General features: G+C 36.8%; 1 protein-coding gene across 7 annotated transcripts in view; it reads left to right on the forward strand.

Moving 5' to 3' along the window:
- The window catches only part of LOC150103239 (adenylate cyclase type 2-like), a 457,038-nt gene that overhangs the window by 279,814 nt on the left and 155,708 nt on the right, over positions 1-21,516 (forward strand). For all 7 annotated transcript variants that reach the window (XM_090397822.1, XM_090397825.1, XM_090397827.1 and 4 more), the window contains one exon: positions 12,479-12,577. In XM_090397822.1, coding sequence (XP_090253948.1) covers positions 12,479-12,577 — 99 coding nt within the window. The remainder of the gene's footprint in view (positions 1-12,478; positions 12,578-21,516) is intronic.

Genomic DNA, 21,516 nt, shown 5'->3' on the forward strand with positions numbered 1-21,516 from the left:
ATGGAATGAATTTGCTCATGCCAGGCATGCATACTTTGTGGTTGCAAAACATAAGGAAAGAACTACAGTCCTCAGGGTATCAGCAATTATATTCACTTTTGTGAGTTGGCCGAGTGGCTAGCATATCCGCTCTCCAGCCAAAAGGCTGCGGGTTCAAATCCACTGTGGGCATGAATGTTTGTGAAAGTACTAATGGTGGTTGTCAACAGTAGACGGTGTTGGTGTTAGATGATGAACAGGGCCGGCAGAAGCAGGCATGCAGAGCATGCAGGCGCCGCTACGATGGGGGCGTAAATGTTTCTTAAAAATTAACTTATGAATCGTCAGGGAACGATTCATAAGTTAATTTTTAAGAAACAAAATTTTTATCATAAAAACAAAAAAAATCTTAGAATGATCAATATTAAAATAAATGAGGCCATTTACACCGAACAAAAATTGAAAAAAAATGTATATTGCCGTCTCTTTGATCAGCCAGCTGTTTACAATTTTGCAGCTAGAGCAGGCTAAATGCTTGCCTGTAGAATGTTGTATCTACTGCAGTCTATCTAAAGTGAAACGGTGACTGCTTTTATGCGCAGAAACAAATTTTCGTACAAAACATCTGTTGCTTGTTAACCAGTCATATGGTACACATCTCAGTAGGCTACTGACAGTAGCGCAGTGCGGACTATTATTTCGTCTCTGTGTCGTGTTGTGTAATAATTTCTTGTGGGTATAAAATAGAAATGGAATCGGTGCACAAAATCATAAGCGTCATGCTGCAAAAGAAGCAGATATTAAGACACAAACTGGGGCTCTTAATAGATTTGTTAAAATATTCTGCATCAGAATATTTGTTAAAATATTCTGCATCAGAATATTTATTAAAATATTCTGATGCAGATTGTAACCAACTCGATACATCAGAAATCAGAGTTGAAGATGATGCATGAAGGTACTATTGCAACTATTGAATAAGATAATTGAGCATGATTTAAGTGAAAAATAGTTAGGATTTATCAACTACAACAAGATTTAGTTGTAGTTGACCACGAAACTAACACATTGTTAGTCTCTGTGAATTTAGAAGATCCTGTGAATTTAGAAGAACGGGGAAATATTGATGAAAAATTACAAGTTGTTTTAATTGTAATGGGCCTGTTCAAAATAAAAATATAATATATCCCAGAGATACATATGGTTGTAAATTTGGCGACACGTATTATAAAAAAATGGAAAACGGGAGCTCGCGCCAAGAACATGGCTAATTTATTCCGAAACTTTAAATTATGTTTTTTGCTTTTGTTGCAAACTTGTCGCACCTACTAAATCAACTGAATCACCCACTGAGTCTTGTAGAAGGTTATAACGATTGGAGAAATGTAAGTACAACTTTACATAGACATGAGTTTAACTCACTTGAAAAATTTCTTAAAGTGGAAGGAACTTGATAAAAATTTAAAAAACAAAACTACTATTGATTTCCAGACTCAAAGCATGTATGAATGGAAAAGAAACGTTGGATGAGTGTTTTAGAACGCTTGATTGAAATTATAAAATTCCTTGGTAGCCGAAATTTAGCTTTTCGCAGATCATCTGATAAATTATATGAAAGAAATAACAGCAATTTTTTAAAATTAGTCGAACTGTTTGGGTAGTTTGATCACATTATGGAAAATCATGTTGAAAGGGCCCTACAACGAAACAATAGAGTACACTATTTGAGTAAAGACAGTCAAAATGAAATATTGGAAACTTTAAGTAACGCAGTCAGGGATACAATTTTATTATCAATTCGAAAATCTAAATATTATTCCATAATTTTAGACTGCACACCTGATGCAAGTAAAACAGAACAAATGACCATTATTATTCACTTTGTTTCCTGTGACAATGGAATTGTCAAGAGCAGGGAAAACGTTTTAGGTTTTGCAGATATATCAGATTTCACAGGACATGGTTTATGTGCAACAATAGTGGAACAACTGGAAAAATGGAACATTCCCATTGAAGACATGCGAGGTCAAGGGTATGACAATGGAGCAAATATGGGCTCCAAAATTTGCTTTTGAACAAAAATCCTCTAGTTTTTTACATGCCATGTGCTGCTTATACTCTAAATTTATCATTAATGATACAGCCAAAGTGAATGCAGATACAATTAGTTTCTTTGCAATTATTCAAGAAATATACAATTCTTTTCATTCTCTTACAAACGTTGGGCAATCCTTTTAAAGTTCATAAAAAAAATTAACATTGAACAGCCATCAGAAACATGATGGGAAAGTAAATTTAATGCAATCCGCCCTCTACGATATCAGTTAGGAGAAATTTATGATGTACTTTTTGAAATTTTAAATAATGAAAATTTTAATAAAGAAACTCAGCATGAAGCACAAACATTATGTGCTAAAATAAAGGACTACAAATTTATTTGCTCTCTTATAACTTTGTATGATTTACTTAACAGAATAAACCCTGTGAGTAAAATGCTTCAAGACAAAAATATGAACATTACACTAGCTTTAGAATCTATCGAAAACTTAAAAATATTCTTACAAGAGTATCGATCAGATACAAATTTTAAAGTTCTAAAAATGGCAAACTAACTGAGTGAAGAGGTGGATGGAGAACAAGAATTTAAAACTGGTACAGAAGTTCGATGACGAAAGAAGACATGACAATTTGACTGCGAGCATCATGATGAAACGCCACAATCGCCAGAAGATAAATTTAGAGTGAATGTGTTTTATACACTTCTAGACATTGCAATGTGTTCTTCAAAATGTGAACGTTTTGAACAACTAAAAGATATGATAATTTCAATTTCTTGTTTAGATTACTACAAATTAATAATGAAGATTTACAAAAAATTTGTGATGATTTAGAGATTCTCTTGAAGGACTGCGCCAATAAAAAAGTAAATGCAATAGAACTATATGACGAGTTATGTGCTTTCCGGGATATATTTCGGAAGGATAATTTGAATATTCAAAAGCCCTTTCCATATTCTTGATGTTATTGTGTTCAATAATTTATCTTTCCCTAACTTTTCAATTGCTTTAAGAATACTATTAACCTTAACTGTTAGTGTAGCGAGCGGTGAACATTCCTTTTCCAAGTTGAAATCAAAAACCTTAAAATTTTCATGGAGTCAAAGACTCATCTGGGAGGGCCTTTTATCACACACACACACACACACAGCTCATCATACCTTATGATGAGCTGTGTGTGTGATAAAAGGTACGTATCTTAAACACGCTCAAACTCCTTGCAGACACCACACTCTCAGGCAAGGCATTCCAATCATTCACAACTCAGCACGAAAAAAACTTTACCTCTCACTCCCATACTCACACCCTCTTTATACAGTTTCCAGGGATGACCTCTGGTTCTCCCACTATTTTATGTAGAACTTCTCCAGCATTGATCCTATAACAATCCCTTACCAACTTGTAGGGTCGCTATCATATCTCCCCTCTTCCTCCTGTCCACCAGACTGAAAATTACATCTTCTCAATCTTTCCTCATACTCGACATTCCAGAGGTCAGAAACTACCTTAGTCAGTTGCCTTTGGACCCTTTCCAACATCTCTTCATCCTTCTGAAAACCAGGTGACCAAATCTGGGCACAATAATCCATGTGTGGCCTAATCAAAGCCTTATACAATGGTATAAGAACAAGAATCTCCCTATTTCTATACATCAGTGTCCTCTGCATCATTCCCAGAAGGCCTTTGAGTTGCCTTCACAATTTTGGCTATGTGTCCCCTAAATTTCAGATCCTTATCCGCTATTACCCCCAGAGCTCTTATTTCTTCCACCTCCAACAATATATCCTCACCAAGCATAAATTCTTCCAAATTTTAAAACTTTACATTTTGCAACATTGAACTCACATCCCCATTTCCATGCCCAATCACTCACTTTATTAAAGTTTTCTTGTAAGGCCACAACATCTTCACTACTCTTCATGGTTCATCCCAAATTTGCATTATCTGCAAACAACTGAATATCTCCATCTAAATCTTCGCCAATATCATTAATATACAAGTTAAACAGTAATGGCCCTAAAACAGACCCCTGAGGCACTCCACTAGTGACTTTCCTTTTCCTGGTTGTAGTTCCCCCATACACAACTTGTTGATACCTATCAGATAGCCAGTCTCCAATCTAATGCACTAGTCTAATATCCAACCCCATCCGCTCTAGTTTGACTGTCAACTTATCATGAGGTAATCTATCAAAAGCCTTTGCAAAACCCAAGTATATTATTGTGTATCCTTCTCCTCTGTCCAATTAAGCAGTCACTTTATTGTAATAAGTAAGTAGATTACTAAAACATGACCTCCCTTTAGCAAATCCATGCTGTCCATCAAAGATAATACCATTGTTGTCAACTCAACCCAACTCTGGATCCCAGTTCTCACAAGTTTCTCCAACAACTTAACCACAACACCTGACACAAAGATAGGCCTATAGTTTGATGCTTGAGTTCGATCACCTGCTTTATGAAGTAGCACAATATTGCCGTCCTTCCACTCCTTAGGAACTTGACCAAGTTCGAGACTCGTATTAAAAAAATATGTCGGGGCAGGTGTCAACTCCCTGGCACATTCCTTCAGAATACGTGGTGATATATTATCAAATCCCACAGCCTTATTAACATCTAGCTTACTCAACTCCCATACACCTCTTGCTCACTTACAGTCAGTCTCTCTTCCCTCATCATCAACTGCTCTCAATCTCTCCATGAAGTCACATTGACAAAGATTGAAAGACCTTTATGAACTGCTCATTAAGTATCTCCACCACACATTCTGCAACTGCTGTCTTTATACCATTTTCTCCAATCAATATCATCCTTCCATAATCATTCTTTCTTTTGCTGACTACATATCAAAAGAACTCCATAGGATTCTTTTTGGCTTCATTAGCTAACTGTTGTTCATACCTCTCTTTAGCTACCCTCACCAACCAAGTCACCGTCCTTGCCTGGTCTTTGTAAACCTCATGGAATTGCTTACTTCCATTTCTGTTATGCTGTCTCCACAATGCCCTTTTTCTCTGTATCCCATTCTTAATCTCTTTATTCATCCATCTCACACCTACCCGATTTAACCTTCTCACCCTTCGAATACATTTAGATATTGCATCTAATAGATAGTTTTTGAAAATCCCCTAAACTGCATTGATCTCTTTTCCAGCTAACTCCTCATTCTATGCTACAGCTGCAAACTGTCTCCTGAGCTCTTCTTTTTAACTTTTTAAAATTGAGTTATAGCGAAAACGTGTATAGTGAGATTGCATATAACGAGGGATACCTGTACTGTATTTTTTGAAGAAATATTTAGTTATCCATTGGCTTCATAGTTGTAGAGCTGCAGTAGGATTAACTGAGTTTGACTAAATAGGAATGCAAGAAATTTTATTTGTAATAAATTGCGAATTTTTTTAGGGCTAGTGACAGTTTATCATCAGTCATGTGATGATAACTGTAAGAAAAGTTAGATCATGTTGCTATAGTTAGATCATCTTCGTATTATTATTTATTATTAATATTATTCAGGCCTCCATGGAGTCAAAAGATTCATCGTGGGAGCTCCTTTCTAAGAAACATGAGGTCTATCAAGACTCATCATGAGGAGGTCCCCCTCTAAGAAACACGAAGTCTATCATAAAACTCCTTGAACTCGACCGTTCTCGATTTCACCACTCCATCAGGCAATGCATTCCATGGCTCAACCACCCTCCATGCAAAGAAACTACTCCTCACCCTCTTGCTCACAGTTTCCTTTCGTAACTTCCAGGGATGGGCTCTTGTCATCACTCCTTCCTGCTGTTCAACCAAGCAAAAGAACTCCACAGTGTCAACCCTCTAACCACCTCTCAACAGTTTAAAAGACTCAATCATATCACCTCTCCTTCTTCTATCCACCAAACTCTGTAGTCCACATTCCCTCAGCCAATCCTCATAACTATCATTGTACAGTCCTGAAACCATTTTTGTTATCCGACTTTGCACCCTTTCCACAGTTAATTTATCCCCTTCAAATCCTAGGGACCAAATCTGAGAACAGTGGTCCAAGTGTGGTGTGATCAGGGTCTTATACAGCGGAATAATAACTGTTTTATTTTTGCACATCAGGATCTTTCTCATTGTTGCAACAATCTTCTGTGTTACCTTCATCACCTTTGCAATATGTCTCCTAAATTTCAGGTTTCTATCAATCATCAACCCCAAATCTCTTGTATCCCCCTACTTCCTCTATTACTCCTCCCATAGAGTATGCAGTGTCCCATCGATGTTTCCCAAACCTCAAGACCTTACATTTTGCTGCATGAAACCAACACCCCCATTCATTTACCTATCTATCTAGCTTATTGAAATCCTCTTGCAGGGCTGCCACATCTGCACTATTACTAATAATCCTTCCCAGCTTCGCATCATCTGCAAACAACTGAACATCCCCTTGCAATCCACTGACAATGATACTGATATAAAGGTTAAACAATATAGGTCCCAGTACTGAACCCTCTGGGACTCCACTTGTATCCCTCTTCTTCCTTGAAATGGCCCACCATACACAACTCTCTGATACCTATCGGACAGCCAATCCTGAATCCAGTTGACCAATTTAACATCCAGACCCATGTGCTGCAACTTAAATATCAGCTTATCATGTGGTACCCTGTCAAATGCCTTCGCTAAGTCTAAGAAAATGGCAGTATATGCCTTTCCCTCATCTAATGCTCTTGTAACTTTATCATAAAACATAAAAGGCTAGCATATTGCTTAAAACAAGAGCACCCCTTCACAAATCCATGTTGACTCTTACAGATAACATTATCCTCAATTCCCAATGCTGTATACGGTCCTTCACTACTTTCTCCAAGATCTTACTAACTGCTGATGACACACAAACTGGTCTATAATTAGACACTTCCAGTCTGCTACTGCCCTTATGCAATGGCACTATATTACCTTCCTTCCATTGCATGGGCACTTTTCCTGCAGCCAGACTTTCATTGAAAAGCCAGGTCAAAGGCACTATCAGTTCCCTAGCACATTCTCTCAAAACTCATGATGAAATACCGTCCAGTCCCACAGCTTTACTGACATCCATAGTACTCAGTATTTGAAACACACTCTCCTCCTGTATCTCTAAACCTCGAACTTGTGCTATCCCTCTGGCATTAAAACTGACTCCTCCAGGATGAAATACTCCAATAAAGTGTTCATTGAACAATTCTACTATGTCCTCTGCATCAGTCACTCTATTCCCATTTTTTATCCAAAATATCATTCTTCCACAGTCATTTCTCCTTATCCTGGCCACATAGCTAAAAAATTCCTTAGGATTTTCTTTGGATCTTAGGGCCAATCTCTTCTCATATTCCAGTTTCACCTTCCTTACCATACTGGTCACTCTTCTGGCCTGTGTCTTATACTCTTCATGCATCTTCTCTTCACTTGTCTCATATCTCTTCCACAGCCCCTTTTTCGCATGTAATTCCTGTTTAATATTGTTTGTCATCCACTTTACTCCAAATTGTGTCCTCCTCTTGTTCACTCATGGTCTACAACCTACCATTACTGCTAACAAATATTCTTTCATAATTTCCCACGCACTAATGATATCCCAGCTTTCCAATTTCTTCCTCCATGAAACCTCCCCAAGTTGATGTCTAAGACTATTATAAACACCTGCCTTATAATTCCACATACCGTCTCTTTGATACTCCTGCATGGCTATTCATTTTCCAAGTCAAAACCATATGGTCACTCTCTCCAACCTGGTGGGGGAGATGTCATCTCAGTTATTATCAACTCCTCTGATGCTATAACCAAATCCAAAACTTTTGAAACTTTTGTTCCTTCTATTACATGTTGCTTAAGACATTTGTCCCTCAAGAATTCTAGAAATTTCATTCACTTATTGCTACATGCATCTTCCTCTCTCCAGTTTATACTACTGTAGTTAAAATCTCCCATAACAGTCATTCTTCTTGCACTTGCCAAACTCAACTGTCTAAACATTTCCACAAAGCTTCCTAATCAAAATGATGGAATAGACTGCCTCAATATTCCAAAAGTTTAGGAAATTGTTATTGTCAATTTTCTTAAATAAATTTATCTCTTATATATTTTAATTTAATTTAATTAATTTTAATTTCAGCCAACTAGATTTAATTCATTAACATGTGATGGTATACTAGAGGGATTCCAATTTAGGCATGCGCTCTAATGTTTTCTGATTCAATTTCTATTGTTCAATAATTGTACTGATTATGCCTTGTGATATATAAGATGAAATATTTACTTAATAAAATTTAAAATTTATTTTACTATGACATGCATGTTATTCTCTAGTTATTCATATAATAATAATATTTAGAATAAATGGAACAACTATTTTCTATGTCTGTTCAGCTTATCAGCTGAGGAGATTTATGAATCTCTTCAGCTGATATCCTCAGAGAAAACTTATTGTCAGATTATTATGGCATGATAGTTATTGTGGTCTGTGAGTGAGTGTTCAACCTTCTGCAATGAGTCTTTGGACTCCATGGAGACTTGAAAGTACTACTACTACTATTATTGTCAGCAGAATTGGCTTCATCACTGTAAGAAGTATCAATGGAAAACAAAATTATATTGGTAAAAGAACTAGAGAAGTACTACATGGACATAATTGGTGTTTCTGGACAAAGAGGATTGAAACAGGTGAGATACTGCTAAATAATAAATATAGGATATTATATTCGGGCAACAGTGATCAAGGAAAGGAAGGAGAAGCATTGAACAGCAAGCATGAAGATAAACTTGATTGGAAGGTAGTTTCAAGTAAAGTTATGCAGGCAGATTTCAAAATGATGAAAAAAAGTCTATCATACCACTCCTTCAATTCATTCACAGTTCATGCTCTCACCACCCTATCAGGCAATGCATTTCACATTTGAACCAACCTCCATTCAAAGAAACTACTCCTCACCCTCTTGCTCACAACTTGTTTTTGTAACTTCTAGGGATGGCTCCTTGTCCTCGCTTCCCCCCCCCCGTTCCACCAAATAAAAGAACTTCCCATTGTCAACCCTGTAACTACCTCTCAACAGTTTAAATGTCTCAATCATATCACCTCTTCTTCTATGTACCCAACTTTGCAATCCATATTTCCTCAATCTCTCCTCATAAATAATATTATACCGTCCTGATCTTCAAATCCTGCAGACCAAATTTGAGTGCAATAGTCCAGCTATGATCTGATCAGGACTTTATACAATGGAATGACAACTCTTTTATCTCTGCTAGTCAGCATCCTTCTTAGTATTGCAGCAGTCCTCTGGGTTACCTTCACAACTAGCAGAGATATGTTTCCTGAATTTCAGATTTCTATCAGTAATCACCCCAAATCCCTTACCCCCCCTCAATTCTTCTAGTACAGTTCCTCCAACAGAGTATGCTCATTGATGTTCCTCAATGGATCAGGACTTTATACAATGGAATGACAACTCTTTTATCTCTGCTAGTCAGCATCCTTCTTAGTATTGCAGCAGTCCTCTGGGTTACCTTCACAACTAGCAGAGATATGTTTCCTGAATTTCAGATTTCTATCAATAATCACCCCAAATTCCTTACCCCCCCTCAATTCCTCTAGTACAGTTCCTCCAACAGAGTATGCTCATTGATGTTCCTCCAATCATCGATGTTTTCAAAAAATTCTTGACTTTACATTCATCTGAGTTAAACTGAAATCCCCATTCATTTGTCCAGTTTGTTCAACTCCTCTTGAAGGGCTGCCACATCAGCACTATTACTAACAACCCTTCCCAGCTTCACATCATCATCTGCAAACAACTGAATATAATGGATTTAGAGAAAGATGTTGGAAGTTTTTTTCCCACTTGGTTAGACTATAATAAATGTAGTTTAATCCTTTATCCAAGTGTAAGCAAACAAAGTTTGTGCCTGAAGTATCTTCAGGACAGGCAACTCTTGGTAAAGGTGGACCAAGCTCTCATCACTCCTTGTCTTAGTATCTCCCATAATGCAAATCACATCTCCTTGCAGACATGTAAATATGACTTCTCCATTGCTTCCATCTTGGTATCACCCCCTCTGGGTGTGGCTCCCACTGACGAGAACTCAATAAAGGTCGAAACTGGTCTGGGTAGTGGCCCTTCCCTTAATGCATAGCATCATGTCCACAAGGAGATGTGCTTTGCATTATGGGAGATACTAAGACAATTAGTGATGAGAGCTTGGTCCACCTTTACCACGAGTTGCCTCAGTCCTGAAGATACTTCAGGTGCAAACTTTGTTTGTTTACACTTGGATAAAGGATTAAACTAAATTTATTATAGCTTAATAAATTTAGTGGAATTTAGTTTAATAAATAACCAAGTGGAAAAAATTTCCAACATCTTTCTCTATAGGTAAATGTGACTTCCATTTCTTCCACCTTGGTATCACCACCTCTGGGTCTGGCTCCCACTGACAAGACCTCAATAAAGGTTGAAAGCAGTCTAGATAGTGGCCCTTCCCTTAATGTATAGCATCATGCTTGTCTCTGCAAGGAGACGTGCTTTGCATTATGGGAGATGGACTAGTTATCACTAACACAAGAGTAAAGAAAAGTCTTATTGACTTTATTATTGTTTACATTGGTATCTTCACGCTGGTTCAGGATACAGGAACTGTACACGGTATTTGAAATCGAAAGGGATCATCACTTAGTTTTAAGTAGGATAAAAATGAATCTTATATTGAAACAAAAAAATATGTAAGAAAGATTTAAAAAGAATCAAAGTGGAACAGCTAGTACAGATGAACTGTAGACCCAACTATACAACTGTTATTCAAGGAAAAAAGAAGTTTTAAAACATGAAGCAATCCTTGGCGTAACTGTGGCAAACTCTGAAGAAAACATTGATAGATTCAGTTGAAGTTGTCTGGAAGAATGGAAAAAATCACAACTCCATGGTGGCCATAAGAAGTTAAAGAGGCAAGCCTGGAAAAGAAGAAAGCATATGGAACTTTCTCAGCAAGTCAACAGGTACCTTACAAGAATACATACAATAATGGAAGAGAACTAAGCTATGTATAAAAGTGTTTAAACAAAAGCTATGTGAAGACTTTGGTAAGAATATAGAAGAGCATGGCAAAATATTCTTGGAACTTTTTAAAAAGTTTAGAAATTGAAAAAAGCGAATAGTACAGTAAAAGGAATTGGAAATGATAAAAGTGACATGAAACTGAAGCTAAAGATATTCTGTATATCTAGAATAATTACTTTGAAAGACTGTTAAATGAAACAGTAGTGACTGAACCGTGTAATCTGTGTATTTTGTTCTGCTAACCTCCACCTCACACTAGACAGCCTTGAACCCTTGACTAGATTACCAATGCTTCCACCATTACTAAAGATTTCTATTTCGACTGAATTTAACTCCACCTTTCTTATATTGTCTATCTTTTTATCTTGTCTAAAAATTCCTCAGTTTAATTTCTAATGCTTCTGGCATCAGTGCATACTCATGATAGTAAACTGTCAGCCTGATGATTATTCAGTTAACTCTTACAAAATGACCAGTTCAAACATGGATCTGGTATTGATTCCCCATTGAAATTACTCACTTCATTTCTAAAGTTTTTCCTTATCCAACTTGTCATTTTTTAGATCATCTTTAATTTACTATAATTTTCTCCCTCACTCTATATGCTATTACAGTCATAATTATGACCTTTTAATTTAATTCATGTATCCACACTTTCATGCATTCACACTACCAAGGCACATCTAGTTTCCTTGACTATTCACTTTTACAACTTATGTTAAAAATCTTTATAATTTAAACCAAGTTATACATTGCTTTATTTGCTATCATTCATCATCATCATCATGTGTCGTCTCCATCCAGGAGGTTGACTATGGATGTAAGGAGAATGTCTCTTCCACATTGTTGTAAGTATTCATGGCTGTAGATCCAGGTGTATTCACAGGGGCTGATTTTCCTGTTCTGAGGGACGAAAAACTCGAGTTTCTGGGTGGAAAAAACCCTTTATCTCTCCATTAGACTGATTAACTCACCTTTAGTCAAAAAAGACCAGATAAAGGCTCTTCACTTCATGGACGGGAATTCGATCTTTCCCAGGTCTTTCCAACCAAAGGGCTTTATCTATACTGACAGAGTTATGGAGGCTCTTTGCTATCATTATTTAGATGATATGCAGTTTGCCTTTTTCTTGCAGATTTGTTTTCTTCAAATACTCTACAGTGTATTTGAAGGTGCAGTGAACATGGAAATCCATGTACTAATGCTAATACTGTTCAGCATTAAAAGTTTAACCACACAGTCGAGAAACTTCTTTCTGACATATTTCTCATAGATTATTGTAGCAACCTGCAAATGTTTTCTGATGTTTATTTCTTAAATATGTGAATATTCATTACTGTTATATTATGTTTAAAAGAATAAAATCTTATATTTACAGGAAGATTGCTTAAACAAGCCTCAAAATGAAAACATGAATAGTTCTACTTATCAACAAACAAACAGAAATGCTACCGACATGAACTGTAATTATCCATGGGTGAGTAGCATTAGTTTATCTACTTGTTAATTGTGAATATAAGATAGTTTTCTATACATTACCAGAATAGATTATCTGTGTAGTTGAAATAAAAGATATAATTTAGATTTTGGGACTAATTTTGTAAATAAAATAAAGGAAACGATTGCTCTTTCAGTGTCTGTATCTGTGTAATATTTTGAGAAAATGTGTCATGATCATACTTCCGTTTATTTTTACATATTCAGCCATATAGATTGCATATTATTATTATTATATTGTTAGCGAGACTGTTAAACTGATGGATTCTTGTTGTTCTATGCAGTGTTTCTGTGTGTCGTATTCAGTAAATTTTTAACAACCAGTTTGCTATTAAAAAAAAAGTGTGTTTATTCTGTGTATATATATACATATATATATATTGTAAGTTTTGCTTTACAACAATCTGGAACAACAACAAAAAAAAACAAAAAAAATGCTCAAATATTCATTTCTTTATTTGTGTGGATCATGTTTGATTCAAAAGGCATTCATCAGGCAATCTACATCGTAGCAGAACACAAGGCCATCTTCCTTTCGGAAGTAAGGTGCAAACTGCTCATGACGAGTGAGAAAGAAGTCACTCAGAGTTTTCCTTGAGAAGATTCCATTGTAGAAATCTTAATCCTAGTAACTCCACTTTGGCCTTATACAGCTCCAATGTAAATCAAACCACCCATGATCAGCAAATCATGGGTGGTTTGATTTACTATATTTCTTGTATTTTTCCAATTCAGATTTTTAAAAATTTGTTCTGGGGCTGCTGTAGATAATTTAAATGAATTGGCATTTCACTGTGTAATTCCCTTTTTTTTTATAGAAAATTTCATATTTGTTCCTGATTTTATAGATGCAGTAGAATTTTTATATATGTGACTAAGTATATCAATATAAGATTTTTCAGTTGGCTGATTTTTTAGGGCTTCTAAAATCACTAATGTTGCAATCGAATCAAATGCCTTTTCAAAATCAATATATGCCTGGCCTAAGAGTTGGAGTTTTTGATATTCATTTGGATGACAGAGAGAAAAATGGTCACAATAGAAGTATATAAGTTACAAAATTCGTTTTATATGATTAATGCAGAAGAAATTTTTCAATATGTGAAGTAGGAAGAGAACAAGGGATCATTCCTGTAGGTTGTATACGAGTGCAGTTAGTAAAAGTATGGTTCGTAGATATTTTGCTTGAGAGCAGTTAATGAGTGGAATTGGTTACCAGAAGTGGTCATGGGTGCTGTTAGTGAATGAGTTAGGCATCGTGTTGATAGGTATTGTGAGAATAAAGATTAGTGTGAACCACTTGCATGAGTCTTCTGACTTCATGGAGATGCTGCTATAATAATATAATATTAATTCACTCATAAAAGGTAATCAATGAGAGTTTGACAAAATCGTGCTTTCCTGTTGCAAAAATGAATGATGTTAGTGAGGCTATTAGAGCACAATAGGGTAGGGTGAAAGAAATTATTGTAGTGGCTGGAATGAATGATTTAAAAGGAGAAAAGTATAGATGAGAGAGGAGATGAAAGAATTACTGGAAGTAGCAAAAGAAAGGAGTGAGAGAGTTAATATAGTGAGTCTGTTGCCACAGTATGACAGAGTAGAGCTGAGAAGGAAGGTTAAAATAGTGAATACTTGATGCATAGGTTATGCAGAAGGAGTGGTGTGGAGTTTGTGGAGTGAGTTTGATGGGTGAAAGGACTTATACAAGAATGGTTTGCATCTGAATGGATTTGGTGTTCGGAAATGGAAAAAAGTGTTGTTGAATGAAGTGAAAGTGGCTGTGCAGAATCAGGGAAACTAGAACTTTGTGTGTGTATGTGTGTGTGGCGGGAGGTGGTGGTAAGCTGTTGAGTGGATATGAAAACATCAGTGAGGCAGTTGAGTTTAAGAATGTGTATAATATGCCCAACTTAGTACCACTGCTAACAAACCAGAATGGAATAGTTAGTATAAAATGGCAGGATAGTGTGCATAAAGTGACTTTCGCACTTTATGTACACTAATCCTAGGAGCATTCGGAACAAGCAGGAGGAATTTGTGGCATTGGTTATTTGCATTAGTGAGATATGACTAACAGAAGATGACATAGTTAGTGGGATAGAATGTGAAGGGTACAATGTATTCAGGGAGGATAGAGAGAAAAATAATGGGGGGAAAGAGTGTTATTGATGATAGCTAGTGAACTGCAACCAAAGAGAGTAGAAATTGCAGGCCAGTGAAAATAGCACATTTGAGGCTATCTGGTGTGGGATGTCTCAGTAGGAGGCCAGCAGAACAAAATATACAGTTGGATGCTGCCATAGACCAGGGGATGAAAAAGATGATGGAGATGGTAGGCATCGACAAATAGACTTAATGAGTGAGGACAGATAATTATTATGGGAGATTTCAACATAGGAACATAGATTGGAAGGAGAAGAGGACACATGGGGGGAAAGGAAATGGATTTTATGCAGTTACTAAGGGATAATTACCTGAGACACGTAATGGAATATACTAGAGGTGCGAGAGTGCTCAATCTAGTAATTGCATCTGAGAATTTGTCTATAACGAATATGACCACATTGCCACCAATTTGTAGAATTACAGGGCTGGTAAGTATGACAAGCTTAGGAGATTGCTTGGATCGGTACCATGGCATGTAAAACTGCAAGGGCTGGATGTTGGTAGTGCATGGGAAGTATAAAAGAATGTTTGAGGAAGGTAATGGCAGATTGCATATCTAGTGTTAGGAGGGTAAATCAAGTGGGAGTTAAATGGATGAATATCATCATCAAGGATATTCATCCATTCAGCCTGGAGCTGCAAAAAAAAAAAAAAAAAAAAAAAAAAAAAAGAAACAATTGTGGAGGGAATTTAATGAGAAAGGTGACCTGCAGGCACATGAACAGTACAAGACATAGGCCAGAAGGGCAACTAGTTTAGAAAGAAAGGCAAAAGCAGGTTATGAAAGGAAGTTAATGCAGGCTAAAGAGAATCCCAAATAGTTCTTTCGATATGCTGCAAGTAAAAGAAAGAATGTATATGACAGAATGATTTTAAGGAATGCTGATGGTAGGGAGGTAAATGAATCAGTCGAAAATAGTAGAATTACTAAGTGATTACCTTGCAAGAGTATATCATCCAGGTGGTGATATTGCAGAAATGAGAGAGCCAAAGGCTTATACGGGAACGGAGGTAAATGAAATGGAGATGCATAGCATATAACAGAACCTTAATGTGAATACAGCTGTGGGATTGGATGGTATACCAGCTCAAGTTTTACGTGGAGGGGTGAGGGAATTATCAGTGCCCTTGACCATATTGTTTAATCTAAGTCTCAGCTCAGGTTACTCCTGAGGGGTGGAAAGAAGGGGAAAATAGTTCCATTGCATAAAGGAGGCCCAAAGACCGATAGTATCAAATTACCAGCCAATCAGCATATCAGGAGTTGTTGTCAAAGTATTGGAGAAGTTGGTCAATAGGAATACAAAATACAGGACTGGATAGCTGGAAATGGGATACTGTATGGGGGCAGCATGGTTTTGTGAAAGGTAGGTCATGCTTCAGTAACTTGCTCACGTTTTATAATATAGTGATAAAGTGGATAAACATAATGGGTTTACAGTGATACTGCTGGACTTTGCAAAGGCCTTTGACAGGATACCACATGGAATTCTAATCAATAAACTGCAGCACATGGGGATGGATATAGGGTTGGTGAGATGGATAGGAGGGTGGTTAATGGAGAGATATCAAAGAGTAGATTATTCAGGAGCAGAGTTCAAAAGAAGGCCTGTGACTAGTGGTGTGCTGCTGGGTTCAGTTCTTGGACCACTACTGTTCGATTTGTTCCTTAATGATATAGGAAAGGATTGGAGAAGAACTGTTTAGTTATTTTCCGATGATACAAAGTTGAGTAGAGCAATACTTAATACAGATGATGTCAATATTTTGCAAGATGATTTGGATAGATTGGCAGACTGGGCAAAGGAGAATGGATGTCAGTTTAATGTGGAAAAGTATAAGGTTATGCATTTTGGGATGAAAAGATTACCAGCTGTATACCACATTTGTGGAACTGTAGTCTTGACCATATTGTTTAATCTAAGTCTCAGCTCAGGTTACTCCTGAGGGGTGGAAAGAAGGGGAAAATAGTTCCATTGCATAAAGGAGGCCCAAAGACCGATAGTATCAAATTACCAGCCAATCAGCATATCAGGAGTTGTTGTCAAAGTATTGGAGAAGTTGGTCAATAGGAATACAAAATACAGGACTGGATAGCTGGAAATGGGATACTGTATGGGGGCAGCATGGTTTTGTGAAAGGTAGGTCATGCTTCAGTAACTTGCTCACGTTTTATAATATAGTGATAAAGTGGATAAACATAATGGGTTTACAGTGATACTGCTGGACTTTGCAAAGGCCTTTGACAGGATACCACATGGAATTCTAATCAATAAACTGCAGCACATGGGGATGGATATAGGGTTGGTGAGATGGATAGGAGGGTGGTTAATGGAGAGATATCAAAGAGTAGATTATTCAGGAGCAGAGTTCAAAAGAAGGCCTGTGACTAGTGGTGTGCTGCTGGGTTCAGTTCTTGGACCACTACTGTTCGATTTGTTCCTTAATGATATAGGAAAGGATTGGAGAAGAACTGTTTAGTTATTTTCCGATGATACAAAGTTGAGTAGAGCAATACTTAATACAGATGATGTCAATATTTTGCAAGATGATTTGGATAGATTGGCAGACTGGGCAAAGGAGAATGGATGTCAGTTTAATGTGGAAAAGTATAAGGTTATGCATTTTGGGATGAAAAGATTACCAGCTGTATACCACATTTGTGGAACTGTAGTCCAGGAATTTTATGAAGCCAGAGACTTTGGAGTGTGAGTGGATAGGAAGTTAAAGTTTAAGGGCATATAGCAAAAGTGACTAAAACAGCTCATCAGATCACTTGGTTACTAAAGAATATTTTGACAAGCAGAGACAAGCAGGTTATTGTTTCTCTTTATCAGGCCTTGATAAGATCCCATCTTAATTACTGTGGGCAGATCTGGGTGCTAGGATTTCTTGGTGATGAGGAGGTGGAGAGGATCCAGAGGTGAGTAACCAAGATGGTAACAGGTCTATGGAATGAACCTTATGAGAACAGATTGAAGATTTGTGGGTTACAGAAACTGGTTGATAGGTGGAAAAGGGGTGATATGATTGAGACATACAAATTACTGAGGAGTTTTTACAAGATTAATTCAGAGGAAATTTTTCAGGACAAGTGTGTTTGTGGGAGATCACTAGGGACCACCTGGGAGAACCTGGAAACTCAGTAAGAGTGTAGTTAGCAAGTGTGTTAGAACTAGGTTTTTTGCTTGGAGAGTAGTGAATGAGTGGAATAGGTTGCCAGAGTCTGTTGTGGGTGTCATGACTATGAATGAGTTCAAAGCAAAGTATTATAGATACTGTACAAATGCTTTGGATAGTTCTTGACATGATGTTTAGGACCTCCCACGATGAGTCTAAGGACTCCTTGGAGTTGCCCATAAATGATAATAATAATAATAATATATTTTATTAGTAGTAGAATTATCAAAACAGTATTATCTGGATGATTGAATATTATTATTGTTATGTTTATTATCTTCAGATCTCCACGGAGTCATACTCATCATGGGAGGTCCCTCTCTCACACACACACAAAGAGACTTATACACACTTACAACATTCACATTTTCTGCAGCAGATAAGGCAGTGCATTTCAACCATTCACAACTCTCCACACAAAAATCTTCTCACTTCTTTGCTCACACCCTCCTTAATACAGCTTCTAGAGATGATATCTTGTTATCCCCATCTCCTGCTATTATATGAAAAATCTCTTCGTATATTAATCTGATAAATAATGGAAATAAAATAATCTGATATAATAATGGAAAATGCAAAAATATATATATATAATATATATTGAAAAGTTCGAGGATACATTGTGGTTGGTCAGCGAATTTAGTGCTCCTGTAAAGTTGGTTGGTGAGGAGTTTTTGGTGTGAATATCTGTTTTTATTGTTTTCACCAGAAAATTAGTGTTTTGTAGTATACCAATGTAGATTTTAGTGTTTTATAGTGTATTTAGTATTTTATCACATATTTTTATTAAGATATTTTAATATTTAGTATACGTTTAAAATGGTGCCAAAAAAGGTAATGCTAAAAAAAGCACTGCAAGCGAGAACAAGAAGGTTAGCCCTGACAACAAGGTTATTGTGCACATGGAGGAGGTTAATGAAAATGAATTAACCGCCAAAATAGCGAAGTTGAAGCAGATCATCAAAGAGACAACGTGGGAATTGCAAATAGTTGAGCGACGTTTAAATGAGCATAGGGAGAAAAAGAAAAATGAACAGGAAAATAAACAACAAAGCAAGGAAACAGGTAAGTCAGGAAATAATGAAAATCAGGTAAGTGACGTTGTTAGTAAAAAGAAAGAAGTTATTTGGTATGGTGACTCTATAATGAAACATGCTATAGATGAGAGAGTTATGACATCAAGTTTTCCTGGAGCGAAAATTATAAATATAACGCAGGTAATTCAAAAACAGAAAAGAAAAGTAAACAAAATCATCATTGTAGTGGGTACGAACGATTTAACTAGCGATAAGTTCAGTATGAGAGAGGACATGAAAGGGTTGCTGGAAGAGGCAAGAGTGAAGAGTGAGAAAGTGAAAATCGTTAGTATTTTATGTGGCGATGATAAAAATGAATTAAAAATAAGGGCTATGATGGCAAACGATTCGATGCATATGCTATGTAGAAGGAATGGATGTGAGTGTTTGGATGTGTGGAGTGAATTTGAGGGAAGATTGGATTTGTATAAGAGGGATGGCCTACACCTGAATACATTTGGTATCAGAAGTGTAGAAAAAGTAATAACTGGTATGACACCTAACACTTGAGAGTCAAGGAAACTAAATTATAAAGGGAGGAATGGTGTGAATGTGAGTGTAAGAGCGACAATGGTATATAACTGTGTTAATGATGGGAATGGGCTTTGTCATGGAAATGTTGACGAAGCGAGAACGATTTCAGGTTTGTTTTTTGTTTTTGTCTAGTTCGGACACATCATATGTGTGCAAAGATGTTTACACGTGAAGGCATGTAAACATCTTTTCATTAGAGAAGAATAGAGATCTGCAAGATGTCTAACTGTGTCAGGCAGAAAGACTTCAAACAAGAGTATACAAAAGAACATGCAGGTAGATTATTATGTCTGTACAAGAATACTAGGAATATCAGAAACAAAGGAGTAGAGTTTGTTGCCTTAGTCGATATGTTGCAACCTCAGATTGTAGGAATTAGTGAGACCTGGCTATCAGAATCAGACCTACTAACTGGTATCGATTGTCATAGGTACAGTATTTTTAGGAAGGATAGAGTGGATAGGAGAGGAGGGGGTGTGCTGCTAATGATATTGGATGACTTAAATTCAGTTAGAGTTGAGACCTATGAATGTAGTAATACTACTAACAGTATTTCATGTGGCAGTGAGTTTGAAGCCATCTGGTGTGAGATAGAATCTAACAAGACAAATTACATAGTGGGCTGTTGTTACAGACCTGGTGGATCGGTTGCTGGTAATGAAGAAGTGCATCACCAAATAGAAAAGGTCAGTGTGAAAAGAATAATCATAACGGGAGACTTTAATTATCCAAATATTGATTGGGTAGCAGTAGAATCTCATGAGAAGAATGAAAATGCATTTATTGAGCTGTTGCAGGACAACTTCCTCAAGCAGCATGTGACAGAAGGAACTCAAGGTCAAAGAGTGTTAGATTTGATTATAGTGTCAGATGGCATTTCAGTTAAAGATGTAACTATTATGCCTCCAGTTGGTGACAGTGATCATGCAGTACTCACTTGGGAAATGACTAAGTTTATGAATCTTCCATTCAGAAAAGGTTACATGCTGAACTACAAAGCAGGAAATTATGACCAACTGAGGAGTATACTGAGTTTAAATGGGAAGCATTTAAACAAAAATACTTAAGTGACACGATATCAGAATGTGTTCCGAGAGTTCAAAGGATAAATAGAGTAAGTGTCAAATGGATGTGTAATCTTATTCAATGAATACTGTTTGCATAAGGATGACGTCCATTATGAACATCATAAGCAGCAGTCTAGAATAGTCACAGCTGTTGTATGAAAAGCAGAGTCTGATTATGAAAAGAAACTGGCTGTGCATGCTAAAGACAACCCACAAGAATTCTATCGATATGCTGCAAGTAAAAGAAAGAATGAATATGAAAGAATAACTCTTCTAAATCTAGATGGCATGAGGGGTTACAGATGCAGAAGAGGTTGTTCAGTTAATGAGTGTCAATTTTGTTAAAAACTATCAACCTGGTGAACGCAACATTGAGCTCACTGTTACCTCTTCACTAGATGAAGAAATGCAGCTGTGTGAGGCTGAAGTATTAGAGCTGTTACATACACTGAATAAGAATTCATCAATAGGAACTGATGGAATATCAGCACGTGTGCTAAAAGAGTGTTCAGCTGAACTGGCCATTCCTTTGACCAGGATGTTTAATATGAGTCTCTGAACAGGGACAATTCTGCAGGAATGGAAGTAATGTATGGTAATTTCATTGCACAAGGGTGGTGCAAAGACTGATGTATCTAACTATTGACCATTTGGTATCTCAGGAGTGGTGGTGAAGATTTTGGAAAAATTGGTTATGGCCTGCATTCAGAAATGGGGTGTCAGTGAATATCTACTTTGCAATGAACAACATGGGTTTACTAAGGGAAGGTTATGCTTTAGCAACTTGCTCACATTCTATAACAATGTTACCATTGAACTAGACAAGGGTAATGGATACACCATGACACTTTTGGATTTTGCTAAGGCTTTTGACAGAATACAGCATGGCAGAC

This window comes from Typopeltis vanoorti, chromosome 9 (genome assembly GCF_054136105.1).
Source record: "Typopeltis vanoorti isolate ZY-2024b chromosome 9, IOZ_Tvanoo_1.0, whole genome shotgun sequence".
Taxonomy (NCBI): domain Eukaryota; kingdom Metazoa; phylum Arthropoda; class Arachnida; order Uropygi; family Thelyphonidae; genus Typopeltis; species Typopeltis vanoorti.